Here is a 21445-nt window from a genome sequence, read left to right on the forward strand (position 1 = left end):
TTTTCTGGGAAAATTCCAGGGGTGCCGATAATTTCGGCCATGACTATGTTCTTATGAACAGTGGTTTACGAAATGTTTTATCCAACTACCTTACAGCAGAAGTGTAAAACTCATCTTATCTTCTCTGCTGATACAATCAGCTGCATGTTTCTCCAAGCACAACCTAACCAACATTTTGAACCCACCAAATACAGGATCAAATGTGGTTGACTGCTGAAGAGTACAGACATAAACACAAAAAGCAGCAAGTCAAGCATTTTGAGTAAATTTATTATTGATTGTAAATTAAAATAAAAACCACTTAAATGTCAAAGCAGCTACTGAAATTGTAAAAATTAAAACTTAAAGCAGCATCTGCTAAGAACTGTTAAATCACAATCATTCAATTTCAAACATGAGAAAAAAAACAAACATCAATCAACTAACAGGGAAGAGGAATCTGATTCAAGACAAAAGGCCAAAATAAACACAACTAAGTCCGACGATGTCAAGTTTGAGTACAACCTACACACAAGTTATCAATTTCTCTTAAAAACAAGAACTGTTCAAGAAAATGTTGGAGCCTATACATTTAGTACAAAGTGTTTTATTTTAATAAAATAATGATTTCCATAAGTATGGTTCTCCTTTGTAAATAGCCTTTCACTAACCTGGGTAAGAACACAAGGAAAACAGAACAGAATACAAAATGCCAATACTACGTTCAAACTGCTAGCCTTTGACTCCAAAAAACTGATGGCACAGCAGAGATGATCATTTGCCTGCCTGCTGAGCCTGACGACGGAGTAATACGTAAATCTTCTCCTTTATCCAGTCTTTGTTGTATGGCTGGTACGTCTGTGTGTCTGCTCTATACCTGAAAAGAAAAACAAAAATTTGTCATTCAGGCAGACTCAATGCAATATTATTGTGAATAAAGGGCCCACAGCAAAGTGGTGGGGACTAGGGAATCCTCACACAAAGTGAAAATAGGTCAAACCGAAGAGGCAGAGACAGCCAGTTCCACTATCTACAGAAACTAAAACTCACCATATGGGAGGTTAGGTAGAATTTGCTGATTTAAGATTAGAAAAAAAAAGGTATTTGTGTAGCACAGTTCTTTAAGGATAAATGCGTATGAAGATACAGGTTATAGACATCAATGAATAAGGGCTCAGACCTCCGTGGCAATTCATTCAGGGTAGACAGTTTAGAATCTACACTTTTCTGTATTCTTTTGTTCTACAGCATTAACGGCTCAAAACAGATATGACCTTCTCAACACTGAATGTTTGACTATGAAAAAAGTCAACTGCTCCCACTGCCTGAAAATGTAATATTGACCCAAAACACTTTCTAATGGAGAGGAGATAAAACCACATCCTGCGAAAAGGTCTGGCCACAAATAAGGAATATTTGTTCTTCCTTCAGTTTATCACAAAGATTGTGGTCCAGGTCAGAAATAGTTTAAATTGTGTCCACTGTTTTCAGGACTAGCTCCATTAGCCTGTTTACTCCACTGGCATGTATGTCAGATTTTCTGAAGAAGGCTAAAAAATGTTAAAATAAATGCCCTACATCTTTCAGAGAATCACCAAAAAGTCACACTTAAAGAAAATTGCTATTTGTCAGATAATTTACAGAGACCCCAAACCCTCGGACAACACTTAAGATTACACCAAACAGGAGTAACATTGTTTTCACAACAGATTTTGTAAATCTCACACTTCTCACAGCCCAACTTTGTGAAAGGAGAATCTCGTTACTTATAATTACAGAAGATCGAACATTCAATATTTTTTCCAGAATTCATTAACATTGCATTCGAATCAACAAGCTTCACCTTCTCTAAAGTTTGATATTTCCAAACATTAATGACTATAATATATTGATTGCTTTTTCATTGACAAAACAGGAGGGTAAATCTGATATGGATAAAATTAATACTATGGAAAACGAGTAGTACCTTCTGAAAATGTGTCAAATTGATATTGATATATAAATTAGTATTTTTAACTGAATTAAATACGGTCACAATTAAAGAAAAATCAAAAAGAAGCACATTTTATGTGAAATTCTAGTAATTCAGAGATTCCAAAAAATTACTTTTGACACAGTATGCCAATTCCTATAGTCTGATAAAACAATACGCTTATCAACACTAGTCAATGAATAGCAACTTGTATCTAAGCTTGGACTTGCTTAAACAACACAAACCAAATCAAAAGGGAAACAAACTTACTGTCTAACTTATTGTCTACTGGCTAACAAATAGGGATTTTACAAGAACAAATATTTCAATACTAATTTGATACTATAGTTCTGAAAATAACAGCACCAGCTTTTTTTTTTGCAGTATTGGTATTACCAAGAAAGTTGGTACTGTACTCATGACAAGTAGACAAATTACTCTGGAAGGCACAATAATACATTATGAAACAGTAAAATCTACAAAAATGCCTCACAGTGATAATGATACAGCACTGTCTCAATTAATGTCAAAATGAAAAACAGCAAAATTCACACCTGGAAGTGCTTGTGTTTGTGCAAGTAAATTTCAGCAGGATAGTGCAGGAGTCAATTGTTTAAAAAACACAAAACACAGAAAAGGTTCAGGTTATTGGCACTTTTATCTCATTTTATGATTAAGAACACAGACTTGTGTGCTTTGTAAGGAAAATAAAATTACTGATCAAATATAGCTGTTTAACTTGTAGTGTCACACAATTTTCAGGAGGTGATAAAAAGATAAGATCATTTTTAAATATCTTTCAACATAGTCCAGATAAATGAACAGAGGCTTAACATTCAATCTCTGACTGTACTGCATACTTGTACAGATGTCCATCAGCTCAAGCATATATCCATTCTCTAACCAGTGCATGCAGTTTAGGGTCATGCTGGGGTGCAACTAATACGCATCTACAGTTAAATAGGATTGTGAGATTGGATTTGGTTTGGGGGGGTGGAACAGAACTCAAAACTTTTCTTTCAGTAGGTCCTGCTTTATGTTATCTTTCTCCATCTAGAAGAGAGTAGTAATGAATGATGCATTATTTTTTCCTCTCTCAAAGAAATAGATTTTTTTTGATTACAAGTATGGCTTTCATCTCTACTAGAAGAAAAAACACAAAGGAAAGGCACAGCCTGTAACACATATAAATAACTAAACATGTTACGTAGTTATTAAATAAGTAATAAGTAGTTTCTTAAGTTAAAATTAACAGTAAAACTTCCCAACACCGGTCCTTTGTGAACATTTGTTTTCTGTATCTGGATATAACCCCTTGAATAACCAGTACAAATAAACTGGTATATTTAAAAAAAAAAAAAAAAAAAATGGCTAAAGGGATAATCTATAGTGTCTTATTTTTCATCTTCATATAATTTTAAAGGGAGAATTGACAGAAACCAACAAAGTGCTGCACTAATCTGCACCATGACATGACTCAAAATAAAAAGGCAAAAAATTAATTTTAGATGTTGAACGATTAGTGTTTCACTGTTTATTCAAAGGTTTGTTACACAAAACTTTTCAATAAACTGAAATAATTTAATATACATTGAGAGGATATTAAAACTGTTTTGTATTAAACATTAATCACAGCTTTATAGAAACATTACTATGACTGAAGGAAATGATAAACAGATTAATACAGTTAATTTTGATTAATAAATATAATTGTTTTAGTAATAAAATGCATTGCATTTTTCACTTCAATGGATAGTGCATCACAAACAAACACTGCTTAATGAATTCCATTCAAAATGGCATATAACAAACACGGCATTGCACAGTGCACTGCAAACATTAATGGGGTCTATGTTGATTACTTAGATTTCAACACATCCTAAACACAGCTAGTGGTGTATAATACACCTGCTTCTTTCCAGATGCAACATACAAATATGGTTAATCTAAAACATCAAAACTCATTAAGCCATACACAATCTCCTTCAACACTAAACAAACATCTATTAACAGTTCAGCTATCTCCAACCTTCAACACCAAGTAAGTGAGAGTTTGAACATTCTTAAAGGTGTTTAATGCTTATAGAGTTAGCTACAGAATTATTCCCAGCTTCATAAACCAAGAATGAACGAACACAAAATGCCACTGCACACTGACAGAATTGACAAACCCTTTAAAAAAACTATTTTCAAAGTATAACATGCAGCATATTATAGCTCTATGCAATCCACCACTAAGACTTGATGCTTTCTGACTTTTTGTATCATCCATTGGCTTCCTATTCAACTATCCATTCTCAACACTTGCCTTGCCCTCCAAATTCCAAATGGGCATTACTCCCTGTCCCCTTCAGTTTCCAGCCTTTCCATTACTGACCATTTCATTGTTGCCTTCAAACTTAATGTTTCAACTTTCTACACATGATACAACATGAATTGCACCAAAAACTGTTACTATTTATATTTCATTATTATTCAAGAATTTGATAAGCTGATCTCAGGACTACTTCGCCTGCTCCCTGATGACTTATCATAACCAGGTATGCTTTTGTACAACTACCATTTCATCAACTTAGACTAGAACCTATTCCATGCCAACAATTATTTTGATTTTCCATAAAACTTTTCCAGCAGCTCTTCTAACCGACAAATTCACCCCTTGCCAGTACTGAGAGACTCTTAAATGACCACACACCCCATCCTGAAATGTCCCCTGTCTTGTGCTCAATTCTGTCATCATGGTCTGAACCATTCAAATATGCAACAAATTGTGAGGAGGGTTAAGAACATTACTATCGATAAAGGAAAAAAAAGTCCTCCTGCAATAAACGTGTGGCTAAAATGCATGCCAAATTATACAACGACTTGGAGAAAGACTCACAGTGAACAACAATATGAAGCTATGCTACCTATAACAAATAAAAATACTCCATCTATTAAGAACTTAATCAGATTTTACCATGTTACTATATAAAGGTTCCACAAATACATTAATTTATCCTCTCCTAGAATGTTAATGGGTCCGTTCTGGTCCATTTTATAAAAAATCCAAAACAAGGGAAGGGTACACGTGAATTATATTGTAAAAAAATGTGCTATGTCAATAAAGACTAGGAAATGTGGAATATATAGTGCAAACGTTTTATCAAAATGTGACTAATGTCATTTTCACAACTATAAAATGCAATTTTTGTGCTGAAGCATTTGCTACTGGCCATAAGATATTAACCTTACAGGAAGAAATGCCCAGGAAAATATAAATGTGGATCCAGTCACTATACTGTTTTTTAAATATTTCTGCATATCCATAATAGCAATTTCTCTTCCCAATTACAAAGCTTTTCAGCTTTAAAAATATATGTATTGAAGTAAAAAAAAAAAAATCTTACACAAGGCAGCTGAGATCAGCAAGATCATCAATAAAGTCAAAAAGCTGGCTGATGTCATATGTAATGGATGGGCTATTTGGATTCATCCTCTTCAAATGTTCTTCATACATCTTACAAACACCTAAAGAGAAGTAAAAAAAATCTTAAGTGTGAAGAGCAAGCATTACTGTAAATAATACTGTATATCCAAGTCTTAATCAAATAGGTATTAAATCGAGTTGACAATCAGGCATCACTAATTGTAATGTAGTTGCTTTACAATGACAAATGATTCAGCAAATAACACTATATACATTTAAATAGGCTTGTTAATGAATGGTTGACTACAAACTCTGAACATGTCAGTTTCATATGTGTTGTCAGCTTAGACAAATTCATTTTTGTCTCAGAACCCTAAGAAAAAACAGTGCATTCCCCAGAAAAAAGTGGTACACTGAATAATTCCAACTCAAGAAGAATCCTTCATGCACTAAGAACCATTAATGACATGGAATAAAAACACTTTAATATTACCAAGATGTTATTGTAATGTGCACTGACATGACACACATATTAAACGTTAAAAGTGATGAATAAGATGTAGAGAGAGGACCAATTTATAGGCTATATTATATAAAATATTTGCTCTGAAGAACAGAAAGTTCAGGAATATTTCAGCCAAGGTTCACTCCCATCTTGCCTGGGAGCAGGAAGCTATTAACCGACCAAATCACTGCATCCAGTTTTCATACGAGTATGGGCGCACATACATAAAACATTTTTACCAACATAAAAAGGGAATTTGAAGTAGTGCGTGCTTCTTCTAAAAATAATTTGAGCACTTTACTGCACTAAAATTGCAGTAATGACACCAAGACAGAATGAAGCTGTTTTTGGTAACTAAGAAGTGACATTCCATTAACTCACAAGTCATCCGATTTTAACAATGCCGCAGAGCATGTTTGATTGTGGAGGTTATTGTGTTGCTTCACTGGGGACAAAGCTTGCCGACTGTTCTACTGCTTAACGGTGTTCAAAATTCAATTATGTTGTTTCCTCATGGAAACACCCCCTTTCCCAGAATGTTAATCATCTTAGTGGCTTCATAGTGCTCTAAGCTTCACACTGGACTCCACTCCAAAAAGCTTGGAAAGAATAAAACACATTTTGAATGTGCACGTGTTATTCACATCCACCTTTTTATAGTGTAAACATATTTTCATATTTGAATCTAACTTTTGTAAAATTGACCCTGGTATGGAATTTTCCACTTGTGGTGTCATGTTGGAACTCAAAATGTTTTGGACTTTTGAGCCTTTTGGATTACTGATGTCCAACTTGTATCAAATATACTTTTATACACAATATCAAAAGAATTTTATACTGGGCCCACAACAAAAATCTCACAGTCCCCAGACTCATCTAAAGTTAAGAAATCAAACAGCAAGATGAAACAGAAACCACAAAAACAGAGTTTAAAATTTTTTAAGCCTCTGAATGGTTTAGCCCCTCTTACCATCACAATCACTTATGGCTACTGGTTGTGCCCAGATCTAGGCACAAGCTCAGTGGGGCCAATGCCTTTGCAGTAGCTGCCCATACGCTTCTAAATAATCTATCCTTTTATATCAGGTCAGCACTAACTCTACATTAGGCACCTTTAAATCCCATCATTTTACCATAGCTTTTTGAACTTGCGCAAGTGTACTTTATTTCTGTATGTTTATTGATTTATGGAAACTGTACACAAACTTTGGTCCACAACTGTTTTAAATGTGCTATAAATATTATATATATATATATATATATATATATATATATATATATATCCCACTGGCTGCAGCTCAAAGTGGGGTGCCACCATCGAGAGAGATGTGAAGAGAGCAAACCAAATGAACAACTTCTTTAACAGGTTTGACCACCCTAACCCATCCTGTCAATCATGGAGAATCCATTGCATCCACTAAACAGTATCATCTCCAGACAGAGGAGCAGCTTTAGCAACAGACTGCTGTCACTGTCCTGCTCCACAGACAGACTGAGGAGATTGTTCTTCCCCCACACTATGCAACACTTCAATTCCACCCGGGTGGGTAAACGTTAACATTATTCAAAGTTATTGTCCGTTTTCACCTGCATTTTTATTACTCTTTAATATTGTTTTTTTGTATCAGTATACTGCTGCTGGAGTATATGAATTTCCCCTTGGGATTAATAAAGTATCTATCTACCCATCCATCCAAAACTGACATGACTTGACAAAAATGCTGAATCTGAAATGCTTTCAGCTCACAATTGAACAGAAAAGGAAAACCAAAGTGCATCTGCCAGACAGACTTTGGTGAAGCACAAATCTTGAACAGTACTTGTGCTGTATGAAGGTCTCACTTGGGAAAACAACAGTGAGAGCTAAAGATGTTTTACTAAAATAAGGCATTCAAAAAACTTGCTCAGAATGTAAATAAACTTAAGATCTTTACAAAAACGCCGCTTTGATATACATTTAAAATAGTATTAATTATGGCTAAACATTTTTTGAGAAACATTTAATCCAGCAGAGGGGATATGAAATGGCTTAGGGTTATTTTATTCATATGGTACAGTGAAGGTTTTATTTATTTTCTGTCCTCTTTATCCACTTTCACAAAAGAAGACATTGTGTGTCACATGTGAAATAAGATACCCACAAACCCAAAACAGGAGATCAGTCCATTCCAGGACCTACACACTCACCAGACAAAGACACCGATTTAAATTTAAATTAACACACATCTTCAGAAAACAGGGCTCAAAGAGGAGGATGTAGAAAATATGCATAGACTGGTGACTGGGAAGGGATGTGAAGATTCCAAACCCTACACTGCCAAGGTATTAAATTGTCTAGTCTACACTAAACTATTTAACTTGTTGCCAAATACCTGTTTCCTTCAACTGAAACCTTTAACCATAAAATTAGCATGTGTTAAATGACTGCATTTTTTTTTTTCAAACTGACTTTTAATGATAAAAATATGTAATATTTCATAGCCAAAAAAAAAAAAAAAAAAAAAATTCCATCTAGAAGTTCATGGATACTGCAAATGTGTCCTCGACTACCCTGGGTTTCCATACATGTTGATGCCACAATAGACAGAAAACTGCTTAATACTGTCCTGCCTCAGCTAACCACCACAATTAGCTGCCAAAAATGAGACAATTTCAGATAATATGCCTACAAGAAATTGTTTTAAAGAAAATTCCATTGACACGACGAGTTGACAGCTCAAACTCCATGAAAGACATTATGACAGTACAATGTCAAGATCAACATATGAAATGCTGTTAAGCTGCACATTACAATTTGTTGAACAACCAGGTAGCTACAAAGTACCAGTTTCAGCCCAGAAGCAAAATACCATTGCTTTGCACAAACTTGCAAATCGCACAGAGTATAAAGTACCACAGGAGACATTTGGCGATGTTAAAACCATCATCCAACGATGCGTTTACATGATGTACAGGGCTACTGAAGACAGTATAATGCACATGTACAATGACTTCCCAAATATGGCAGAGACAACCAAGGTCACATACTACTATCTGCCCACATTCAACACATCAGAATTATACAGAGCCTCTCCAATGACATAAGTGAAGGGGAAAAAAAAATTGTGATTTTTATTTTTTGATGGGAGGAAAATTTGTTTTGGTAGGAGAACAAAAAAAACTCTGACACTTTTGTGTTCTCTCACAAAAGTACTTCCAGTGCAGAATTACAAGAAACCCATAATACAAGCTGACCAAAAAACAACAGACACTTATGTTCATGTGGGGTGAGAATGACTAAGACTGTGCTAAGAAAATTATTACAGGTACACCTTCCTGCAGTCCACATCCCCCTAGTCACTCTCACAGCTGAGAAAGTGTTCGAGTTAACTTGATGCTGTGGTTACATGTGGTGTTTCAGTCTACTTGTCATTTGATAGTGGTACCTGCTAGAAGAATGACCAAGACTGCAACCGAGTCACCAACATCAAGCTCCACTTTGAGTTGTGGACTAACCAGCTGGTATACTAAGACTGTGCTACAAACAAGGACACGTGAACGTCTTCACAGTAATGTCATTCTCACAGCATGTGTTCATGTGCCATGTTTCGGTCAATTTGTCTTCTGGGTTGCTCATGTATCTTCCCATAATATCACCTTTAAGCTTCATGCCACTAGCCAGTAAGTCCTTTGCCAAAGGAAACAACAAAAGTTTGCCATATGGATTTGACCTCCTTCCACAAAAATTTTCTATTTATATATATATAAAAAAAAAATTCACCATCATTGTTCTCCTACCTGCAGTGCCCTCCATAACGTTTGGGACAAAGGTCCATTCTTCCTTGCTTCACCTTTCTTTTTCAGAGTTTAAAAATACAAATCACACAATTTAGATGTGATTAGAGTGCACACTGCAAACTAAGGATATATCCATATATTTCAAATCATACCATGTAGCAATTTTTGTAGATGGTTTCTCCTCATTACAGAGCACCATAATGTTTGAGACAGTCTGTATAATGTATGGGACTTGCTTCTACCCTTGAGTCTGCAGTTACTATTGTTCAACATGGACAACAGCTATGCCAATCAAAGTAAAAAAAAAAGCCATTATTGGCGCTGAGAAACAAGAATTAAACCTTAAGGTATTACAAATGTCTCAAAAAAATTCCTAAGGTTTTAGAAATATCTGTATGGAATATCATTAAAATGAACAAACACACTGGTGAGATCACTAATCACAAAGGGATTAGTAGACCAAGGAAGACTTCCACAGCTGATAGAAGTATCCTCACTTTGGTAAAGAGAAACCCAAAACACACCTCTCTGGCACATCAGAAACAGTCTTCTGGAGGCAGATGCCTATGTGCCAGAGACTACTATCAAAAGAAGTCTTCATGAACACAAAATACAGACACCACACTGCAAAATACAAACCACTAGTTATCCACATAAATAGGACAACCAAATTAGTTTGTGAAAAAAGTACTTAAGAGCTTGCATAATTATGAAAACAGTTTTTGGGACAGATGAGACAAAGATAAACCTGTATCAGAGAGATGGCAAGAGTAAAGCGTGAAGACAAACAGGAACTGCCCAAGATCCAAAGCATGCCACCTCATCTGTTAAACATTGTTGTGTGAGTATTATGGCTTGGAAACGAAATGCTGCCACAGGTACTGGCACACTTCTCCAGAATGATGTAACTGCTGACGGCAGCTGTGCAATGAATTCTTAACACTAGAATTACCAGAGCCTACAAAAACAACTCGTAGATCTGGCCCACCTTAAATCCCATCGCACCTCTCCATCAATGTCTTTTGTCTTGTAAATGTTCCGATAAAGACAAGCAGCCTGCTATTCCATCCCCCACTGCCGCAGAACCTGCACAAAGTTCTCCCAGCTCATGCCTTGATTATCTGGGAGTGAAGTGCTGGAGTTTGAGTGGAAATAATAGATCAATATTTGGAACAAATGCATTTCATGTGTGTTCCATTTCTACAATAATCTGTGTAAACACATTGTTAAAACAGAAACGTTTTTCATATTTTAGTAGTAAATGACAAAATGTTGGCATAAACTATATACAGTCATCCCTCACCTATCGCGGGGGGGGCTCTGGAACGTAACCCCCGCGATAGGTGAAAATCCGAAGTAGCGACCTATATTTATTTTATTATTTATACATATTTTAAGGCTTTATAAACCCTTCCCACACTCTTATAAACCTTTCTCACTCTCTTGTTAACCTTTCCCACACTCTTATAAACACTTCCTATGCTCTTAAACACTTTCTACATTCTTAAACACCGCAGACCAACACTGCACACCGCACGCAGTGATCAGACGTCGATGAGTCTGCACTCGCTTTGTGAAGGGGGGCAGCTGAACTCACGCTTCTGCCAAAATGCCTGCTTGTTGCTCTGCGCTTTCGGAAGGAGGAGGAGGAGTGGGGGTGTGTGAGGGCTGAACGCATATTCGCTCAAACCCCCTTCCCCGGAGGCGCAGTACGCTCCTGCCACTTCGCATTGTCAAGGGGGTGGGAAGCTGAATGAACGCTAAGGAGAAGTGGACTTTGTGCTGCTTGTCGCTCTGCGTGTCAATAATTTAAAAGCCTGTACAGCACCTATTTTCCTGTTTCACTGTCTTTTCTTGCGTGAAGTTAAAATGTTTTATAATAGTGAGATGTTACTCATATCCTTAGCCCGACATCCACATATCATATGTGTTAACAAAGTGTGTTTTATAAGTTTACATGTGTTTAAAGCATGTGGGATGGGTATTTTAAGGCTTAAACTATAAAAATGTTTATTTATATGGTCTTTCTATATCGCGGATTTTCTCCTGTTGCTGATGGGTCTGGAACATAACTTCCGCGATAGGCGGGCAATCACTTGTATTTAAAAACCCGCGAAGTCGTGAATCCGCAAAAAGTGAACCGCGAAGTAGCAAGGGATTACTGTATTGTGTGAAGCCTGAAGTCTAAAGATCAAATAAACACTTTCGCAAAAGATTCAAGGACGATACAACAGCTTCTGTGGCGTAGCGGTAAGATTTGCTAACTTGTAATCAACAGTCCCTGGTTCGATCCCGACTGACTCCTATATTTGCAGTTTTCAGTAGTGAGCTGCTCTTATTGTTAATATTATACAGTAAAAAGATACATTTGGTTTGCATACAGTGGGACAAAAAAGTAGTCAGCCACCAATTGTGCAAGTTCTCCCACTTAAAAAGATTTTTTTTATCATAGGTATACCTCAACTATGAGACAAAATGAGAAAAAAAATCCAGAAAATCACATTGTCTGATTTTAAAGAATTTATTTGCAAATTATGGTGGAAAATAAGTATTTGGCCACTTACAAACAAGCAAGATTTCTGGCTCTCACAGACCTGTAACTTCTTCTGTAAGAAGCTCTGTCCTCCACTTGTTACCTGTATTAATGGCACCTGTTTGAACTCGTTATCAATATAAAAGACACCTGTCCACAACCTCAAACAGTCACACTCCAAACTCCACTATGGCCAAGACCAAAGAGCTGTCAAAGGATACCAGAAACAAAATTGTAGACCTGCACCAGGCTGGGAAGACTGAATCTGCAATAGGTAAGCAGCTTGGTGTGAAGAAATCAACTGTGGGAGCAATTATTAGAAAATGGAAGACATACAAGACCACTGATAATCTCCCTCGATCTGGGGTTCCACGCAAGATCTCACCCAGTGGGGTCAAAATGATCACAAGAACGGTGAGCAAAAATCCCAGAACCACATGGGGGGACCTAGTGAATGACCTGCAGAGAGCTGGGACCAAACTAACAAAGGCTACCATCAGTAACACATTACGCCGTCAGGGACTCAAATCCTGCAGTGCCAGATGTGTCCCCCTGCGTAAGCTAGTACATGTGCAGGCCCGTCTGAAGTTTGCTAGAGAGCATTTGGATGATCCAGAAGAGGATTGGGAGAATGTCATATGGTCAGATGAAAAAACTCTACTCGGCGTGTTTGGAGGAGAAAGAATGCTGAGTTGCATCCAAAGAACACCATACCTACTGTAAAGCATGCGGGTGGAGACATCATGCTTTGGGGCTGTTTTTCTGCAAAGGGACCAGGACGACTGATCCGTGTAAAGGAAAGAATGAATGGGGCCATGTATCGTCAGATTTTGAGTGAAAACCTCATTCCATCAGCAAGGGCATTGAAGATGAAACGTGGCTGGGTCTTTCAGCATGACAATGATCCCAAACACACCGCCCGGGTAACAAAGGAGTGGCTTCGTAAGAAGCATTTCAAGGTCCTGGAGTGGCCTAGCCAGTCTCCAGATCTCAACCCCATAGAAAATCTTTAGAGGGAGTTGAAAGTCCGTGTTGCCCAGCGACAGCCCCAAAACATCACTGCTCTAGAGGAGATCTGCATGGAGGAATGGGCCAAAATACCAGCAACAGTGTGTGAAAACCTTGTGAAGACTTACAGAAAACTTTTGACCTCTGTCATTGCCAACAAAGGGTACATAAAGTATAGAGATGAACTTTTGTTATTAACCAAATACTTTTTTTCCACCATAATTTGCAAATAAATTCTTCAAAAATCAGACAATGTGATTTTCTGGATTTTTTTTTCTCATTTTGTCTCTCATAGTTGAGGTATACCTATGATGAAAATTACAGGCCTCTCATCTTTTTAAGTGGGGGAACTTGCACAATTGGTGGCTAACTAAATACTTTTTTGCCCCACTGTATGTAACAGACGGTGTACATTTATAGTACTTGTAAAAGTTACCTTTCTTTTTTCACTTTTATTCTTTCAGTCATGATCACGATACATACTACTGCCCTAGGAATCGGACGCTGTTAGTTTTTATTTGAAACTGGGAATAACTGTAGATGTGAGTGGTGTTTTGAGACAATGGAACTGGACATTCTCTGATTTGGATGGATAAAAGCTGACACACAAACGCTGGTGAATCTGCCATCTTTGCATTTCACCGTCACTTGATTTTTTTTTTTTTTTTATATTCAGTTTTATTGAGTGTTCCCGCTCACGCTGAATTAGTATGCACCTTATGGTCTATCAAAAACAGAGACATAGGTATATATGATGTTTGGAATTATTCATTTTATGACCTGTACAATACATTTCGGAAAACATTGTGGCACAGATGCAACATTGTTCATATTATTCATTCACATAACATCTTCTGGTTGCAATCAGTGACCGCATTGCCTCAAAACACCACTCACATCTACAGTTAATCCCAGTTTCAAATAAACACTAACAGCATCAGATCCCTGGGGCGGTAGTATGTATCGTGATTGTGACAGAGTATAAAAGTGAAAAAAAAAAAAAAACGGTAACTTTTACAAGTACTATAAATGTACACCGTCTGTTACAGACGCAAACCAAACGTATGTGTGTACTGCATAATATTAACAATAACCGCAGCTCACTACTGAAAATGGCAAATATAGGAGTCAGTTGGGATCGAACTGGGGACTCTTGACTACAAGTCAGCAAATCTTACCGCTATGCCACAGAAGCTGTTGTATCGTCCTTGATCCTTTTGTGAAAGTGTATTTGATCTTTGGACTTCAGGCTTCACACATTATATAGTTTATACCAACATTTTGTCATTTACTACTAAAATATGAAAAATGTTTCTGTTTTAACAATGTGTTTACACAAATTATTGTAGAAACGGAACACGCATGAAATGCATGTGTTCCAAATAATGATCTATTATTTCAGACTCGAAAACTCCAGCACTTCACTCCCAGATAATCAAGGCATGAGCTGGGAGAACTTTGTACACATTCTGCGACAGTGGGGGGGATAAAATAGCAGGCTGCCTGCTGCTCGTCTTTATCGGCACATTTACAGGACAAAAGACGCTGACGGAGAGGTGTGATGTGATTTAAGGTGGGCCGGATCCACAAATTTTTTTGTAGGCTCTGGTAATTATAGTGTTAAATGTATAGGAACATCGGATCAGCTCAAATTCCATTAAATGCCTCCAATCTCATTGAATGGTGCTTCATCCTACAAGATAATGATTTCAAACATACTGCTGATGCAAAACAGATTTTTCAAAGCTACAAAATAGAAAATTCTTGAATGACCAAACCAGTCACCCAATTTAAATACAACTAAGCATGATATCCATATGCTTAAAACTTAAGGGGCCAAGTCCCAGAAACCGGAAGGAACTTAAGATGACTGCATCAGAGAAGCTCCTCAGCAGCTGGCAATGTCTATTAATCAGGAGACTCCAAATAATCATTGCATGAAAGGGATATGCAACATGGTACCTACTATTAGGGCTGGGTATTGGCACCAATGTTCCAATTTGATTTTGATTCACAATGCCCCAATTAGATTTCATCTTGACTAAATTAGTGTGCACCAATATATTTAAAGTGGTGGCTTTTTCTGAGATTACTTAACCATTCAAATAGAATATTAATACACTATAATGTGACAAATTTCAATAATACTTTATTTGAAGGATGTTTAGATAGTGGCTTCATATCCTATGCATAAGCACGGAATGACATTTAATAAGAAATAAGTGATTAATAATGAACAGTTAACATCAGTATTTGGAAGATTTGGAGAAGTACCATTTTTCTTTAAAAAAACAAAAAAACCCTTTCACAGCACTGAAGTAATTCATAAAAAAGCCATAATTTAACTAACATTACATTGTGTTTTGATGCAACACAATGGCATCTACTTTATAAAACACCCATATCATCTTGCAAATAATATAATCAAACATTGCTTCTTAAATGTTATTCAAAAAACCTATTCATGTGTTAACGCATCTTCATTTAGACACCCTTCAAATAAACTGTTAGCCAAGTGAAAAATATCACAGAAGAATTTTAAAAATCAAAAACAAGAAATACTGAGATTAATAAAGGATCCTCCCCCACCCCCCATAAACTCAATCAGGTGTAAGTAATCACCACTTCCATTGGAGACCATGGTTACTGGCTTCCTTCCACCTGTGATCAATTGTAATCAGTGTGATTAGTGAAGCTGTTCCTGGAGCAGTCATTCCCTTGTTCGGTAGTGCAACTGACAGCAAACAAGCCACTTTCAAAAGATCTCAGGGACAGAGTTGTGGACAGACATATGGCAGGAGATGGATACAAAAAAATCTCAAAAGCTTTATCAATACCAAGGAGCACAGTAAAGTCCATAATAAAGAAATGGCAAGTGTTTGGTACTACTAGGACCCCCCCTGGATCCGGCTGTCCCTCCAAACTGGATGGAAGAGCAAGGAGGAAACTGGTAAGAGAGGCTACCAAGAGGCCAATGGCTACTTTGAAAGTGTTACAGGAGTTTATGGCAAAGAGTGGTCAGTTTGTGCATGTGACAACAATTTCACAAGTGCTCCACAATTGTGGCTTGTTCGGGAGGGTTGCAAGGAAAGCCACTTCTCAAGAAAGGCCACATTAAGGCTCATTTGAGCTTTACCAGAATGCACCTTGAAGATTCTGATGCCAAGTGGAAAAAGGTCTTATGGTCAGATAAGACCAAAATCGAACACTATCATGCCTCAATACCAAACGGTACACCTGGCGGAAATCCAATGCAGCTCACCATCCACAACACATCATACCTACAGTAAAGCATGGAGGTGGCAGCATCCTGTTGTGGGGGTGTTTCTCTGCCGCAGGGCCTGGGGCTGTGGTTAGGGTAGAAGGAAAAAATGGATGGGGCAAAATGCCGTCAAATTCTTGAGGGGAACCTGCTACCCTCTGCCAGAAAGTTGAAGATAGGCAGAATGTTCACCTTTCAACACGACAACGACCCGAAGCACACAGCAAAATTAACCACACAGTGGCTGAAGGAGAAAAAAGTGAATGTCCTCGTGTGGCCCAGTCAGAGCACAGACTTAAATCTCATTGAAAATCTGTGGAAAGATTTGAAGATAGCAATCCACCAACGCTCACCATCCAATTTGACCGAACTTGAACAGTTCTGTAAAGAAGAGTGGGCAAATATTGCTCAATCTAGATGGGAAAAGCTGAAAGAGAAGTATCCCAACAGACTCAAGGCTGTCATTAAAGCAAGAGGTGGTTCAATAAAATATTGACATTGGGGGGTGATCCTTTATTAATCTCAGTATGTCTCTTGATTTTTTTTTTTATAATTTTTCTGAACTGTAGCTATGATATCTTGCACTTGGATGTTATAGGTTGCGTTGAGTAAGTTAAGCTCGGAAGAAATATTGTGTGTGTTTTCATTTAAGGCTGTAAAGCAAAAAAGATGGGAATATTTTGAAGGGGGTGATTCTTTTCTATACCCACTGTGTGTGTGTGTGTGTGTGTATTATATAGATATAAAAAGTGCTGTAACTTCCACTTTGTGTGACTGAAACATATGCAAATACTCTCAAATGAAGGACAGAAATGTGCACTTTAATCACGTATGAAGTATTTGATTTGCGATTTTAAAACTGTGGAGCAGAGGGGTAAATCAAAGAAAAAAAGAAGAAAAAGAAAAAAAAAAAAGTGCCCCTAATATTATGGAGGGCCACTTAAGGCTCCATAGAATTATACACATGCAGTAGATTCAAAACTTTTTCGGATCCCTTCACTTTCTGCATACTTTGAAATGGATACATTTGCCATTTATGCTCATCAATCTACGCTCAATAACCCATAAAATGAAAACATTTACTGGGAGTTTGCCAATTAATTAAAAAAAAAATTCTAAATTTATACAAGCATTCAAATGCTTTGTTATGGCACACCAAATTGTGCATCAGGTGTAACCTGTTTGCTTTAATTCTTGGAACACAGTTTTACAATTAGTTTATCCCCTTGCCCCAACTGATGCACCACCACAAAAGGATCACGGAGATCTACAGAGAGTTCTCATGGACATAGAGTGTAAACTGTGGTCCTACTACACACAAGTACACGTGTGCTTTTCCAAACAATGTCCAATCAATTCAACTTGCTATAGGACGAATCCAGTCAAGTTCTACACACATCAAGAAAAATTCTATCAAACACTAAACACATGAGCACAGTTTGGAGCGCCACAGCAAAGGGTCTGAATACTTCTATGAAGAAGAGGTTTCATTTTTTTTGCTTTTAATACATTTGCCAACCTTTGAGTTAATCAACAAACGTTTCAAACATTTTTCATATTAAATAGTTCAGATGGCTACGGTGGGTTGGCACCCTGCCCGGGATTGGTTCCTGCCTTGTGCCCTGTGTTGGCTGGGATTGGCTCCAGCACACCCCCCGTGACCCGGTGTTCGGATTCAGCGGGCTGGAGAATGGATGGATGGATAGTTCAGATGGCAAGGAGGCTGAAATAAAACCTAAAGTAAACAAATCTTACAGATTCATTATGAGTGATGCGCTATATGCATCTCCACTTAAGTTGTTAAATTAAGGTACAACTGACGGATAGATTATCCAACGACCAGGATTGTACTTTATTACTAAAACACAGGATAGTTAAAGAATAAGATCAGTACTTTTCAAGTTGAATTTATTTCTTCAATATCATTGTAAATATTTATTAAATAAAATTGTGTTCTACAGGGAAGCATTGCTCACAATTTAAAAAATGTTGTAGTCTGTTTGCACATCTTACAATGGAGCTCCATGGAACCCTGTATCCATATGTAATGGAAAAACCTAAATAAAACATAACAGAAATAACTACAAAAAAGAGTAACAAGTCCACTTCAAAGTGACAAAAAAGGGTGTGTACGACAGAACAGATTGAAACGCTACAGATGAATTATCAAGTTTTTTAAATGCAAGATGAGCTGCTCTTGCTGATGATACAGTAAGAAAAGAGCCGAGCAATGTTTTTGAATGAGCAGATTCATAAACCCTGGTGCCAATCAATCTATAAACATATGCAGACTCCATGGAGAACCTAGTGCTGTGACAGGACTGGCATCCACTCTGCGTATATTTAAACATCCAGCTGCTCCAAAACACTAGAATGACGTGGGGCATGAAATGGGGCAGTATGTACTGATATGGGGCGGCACGGTGGCGCAGTGGGTAGCGCTGCTGCCTCGCAGTTGGGTGATCTGGGGACCTGGGTTCGCTTCCCAGGTCCTCCCTGCGTGGAGTTTGCATGTTCTCCCCGTGTCTGCGTGGGTTTCCTCCGGGCGCTCCGGTTTCCTCCCACAGTCCAAAGACATGCAGGTTAGGTGGATTGGCGATTCTAAATTGGCCCTAGTGTGTGCTTGGTGTGTGGGTGTGTGTCCTGCGGTGGGTTGGCACCCTGCCCAGGATTGTTTCCTGCCTTGTGCCCTGTGTTGGCTGGGATTGGCTCCAGCAGACCCCCCGTGACCCTGTGTTCGGATTCAGCGGGTTGGAAAATGGATGGATGTACTGATATGGCAGATCACCTTTTTCCCATCCAAGCACTGTCCCGTCACTTTAATGCCCACTACACATGCCCAATATGCTCCTTCACTGAAGCACAGGTGTGCTATATCAATCCAGACAGAGCAGGCAGTATCTTACTTGTAGTAAAGACAAATATATGACCTTACATTCGATTTCTTCTGTTATTATATAGCTGTCTACAGAGTAAAGAGAGCAAGAGTTCTGCAGAGTACGACGAATGAAGTTGATGAAGACATCTGTTTCACAAAGGTCTCCTTTTAAAATACCCAAATTTTTCCCTTTTGAAAACAACCAATCTATGTAATCTCAAAATGTGGATTAATACTCATAACAATTATAGGTGGAGAAATGGATGTTATTGGTAGTTTTTATGGCTTTTGATTCATCTACGGAAATTGGGTTACATCAAACCCTATTGTAAACAAGAATAGGAAGTATTTTAAAAATATTTTTAAAAAAGTACAATTTAGACAAGAGTTTCTGGTGGCAAAACTAATATATGCAATAATTGTGAAGAAATAATCTTGGCAAGAAAATGCTACTTTAAATTACTTGCTCAGGAACACGGCGGAACTCGTATATATAATCTGAATCAGTTCCAGTGTTTTCATGTCAAATGAACAAGCTACGTCGTCATGATTACGGTCAATATGTACAAATGATTTCTTTTATATGTGTAATATGGAGACATAAAACCTACAATTGGACTGGTCAGGTACAAACAATAGTCCAACGGCTGACAAACATTAAAACCTATATAAATGCTGCTCATACTGGGTCGCACAAGCAATCGATAAGTCCCGCTTACCTTCCATACACTCGTTAACAGACTCGTAGTCCGCGTATGTCCGTCCCTCTGGTCTCTTCGTAGGCTGAACCAGCAAGATTGTGTGCGACTGGGAAAGAAACGGACACAAATAAATACTCACACTCCGATGACGAAAAGCACACTCATTACAAAAGAGATCGCGCATTTCCGAATAATTCCCCAAGTAAACGAACGTCAGTGGGGAAGAACACCCTGTAATCCGCGCTCGTCCACCACGGCTAGCACAATGTCTCGAGAGAACTGCTAACTGCACTAACACTAATAGGGAAACAGCGTGGCTTGCTTAAAAGACAAAGAAATTAAGATTAAGCGATAAAAAACAAGAATAAAAAAGCATTATTAACCTAATGAGGCAGTATTCTTAACCGCCTACTTAAACTTCATTAATATTATATATATATATATATAAACAAGAATCATCTTCTACGAATCACAATCCTTAACCACCCCAGAGGCATCAATACCTTACAACGTGTAACTCGGATCAGAAACACGACAATGAATGGCGTGTGAAACCCGACCATAGCCATATCCGACTCCCCAAGATTCATGCGCCGGCGCTCATCTTTCTATACGAGGCCGTTTCCCTAAGAGTACCGGCGGCGTGCAAGTTTTTTAGAGGAGATAAATTCACATAAGCAGGTCAGCCGAGCACTCGCACTCCGCTCTGCCGACTTTCCTGATGATTTTCTCTTCACATCTCGTGCCCAAACCAGGGCCATCTCAACCCCCATCACCTCCACCAGTGAACGTAAACCCACAGAAAGCGAGGACTGCACGTGGCAGAAGCGATTACAGCGCTCCGTTTCTCCTACGCGCTTCTTCGGCGGCAAGTGTTAACTAAACTCTCCCCGCCACCCTTACCATGTTTCGTAAATGTCGGCGTCTCCTCTCTGCTACCAGAAAACGCAGCGACAAACGGCGAGCAGAAAAAAAAGCAACCTTTACTCCCGGAAGTACTCACTCGCGCAGCAACTCGCCTCTTTGCGTCAGGATAGTACTTCTTACGTCGCACACACAGCTTCCAATCGGATTGGACACATAAAGACAAAGAGGCGGTGTCCAATGATTGACGGACAGCGGCTGGAGAATTCGCCGATTCAAAGATGTGTTTGTGGAGTTTGTATCGAGCTAGCGAAGGCTGATGAGGGCTTCGTTGGTTTGTCAAATGCGGCTAAATCTGAGGTGATTCTTAGCCATCCGATATTGCAATATCGCCAATGGGCAGACTGTCCTCCTTAACGTATATTGACTACAATTCTGTACATTATTCGGTGATGTGTCAATATCCGAGCTGACAAAATGCTTAAAAAATGTCAGCCTTTCATATGTACGTTTCGTTGAGTTGGCTTTTGATTTACAAACATAAATGTTCACATGCA

At 38.1% G+C, this 21445-nt stretch overlaps 1 protein-coding gene across 1 annotated transcript; it reads right to left on the reverse strand.

Moving 5' to 3' along the window:
* Window positions 1-249: 249 nt before the first annotated feature.
* Window positions 250-21084, reverse strand: erh (ERH mRNA splicing and mitosis factor). Its single transcript, XM_028821860.2, has 4 exons — window positions 20928-21084; window positions 20043-20130; window positions 5341-5461; window positions 250-856 (listed from the first exon to the last, which is right to left on the reverse strand). Exons 1-4 carry the CDS (start codon window positions 20928-20930, stop codon window positions 754-756), a joined length of 315 nt encoding a protein of 104 aa, XP_028677693.1. The 5' UTR covers window positions 20931-21084; the 3' UTR covers window positions 250-753.
* Window positions 21085-21445: the final 361 nt, after the last annotated feature.

The sequence above is a fragment of the Erpetoichthys calabaricus genome, chromosome 16, assembly GCF_900747795.2.
Source record: "Erpetoichthys calabaricus chromosome 16, fErpCal1.3, whole genome shotgun sequence".
Classification (NCBI taxonomy): Eukaryota; Metazoa; Chordata; class Cladistia; order Polypteriformes; family Polypteridae; genus Erpetoichthys; species Erpetoichthys calabaricus.

Excerpts from the sequence above, each read along its gene's own strand:
- erh (XM_028821860.2), bottom strand. Across the intron at positions 5,462-20,042 it reads TGTTAACGAGTGTATGGAAG|GTGTTTGTAAGATGTATGAA; the intron begins GTAAGCGGGACT and ends ACTTCTCTTTAG. Across the intron at positions 857-5,340 it reads GCTGATCTCAGCTGCCTTGT|GTATAGAGCAGACACACAGA; the intron begins GTAAGATTTTTT and ends TTTTCTTTTCAG.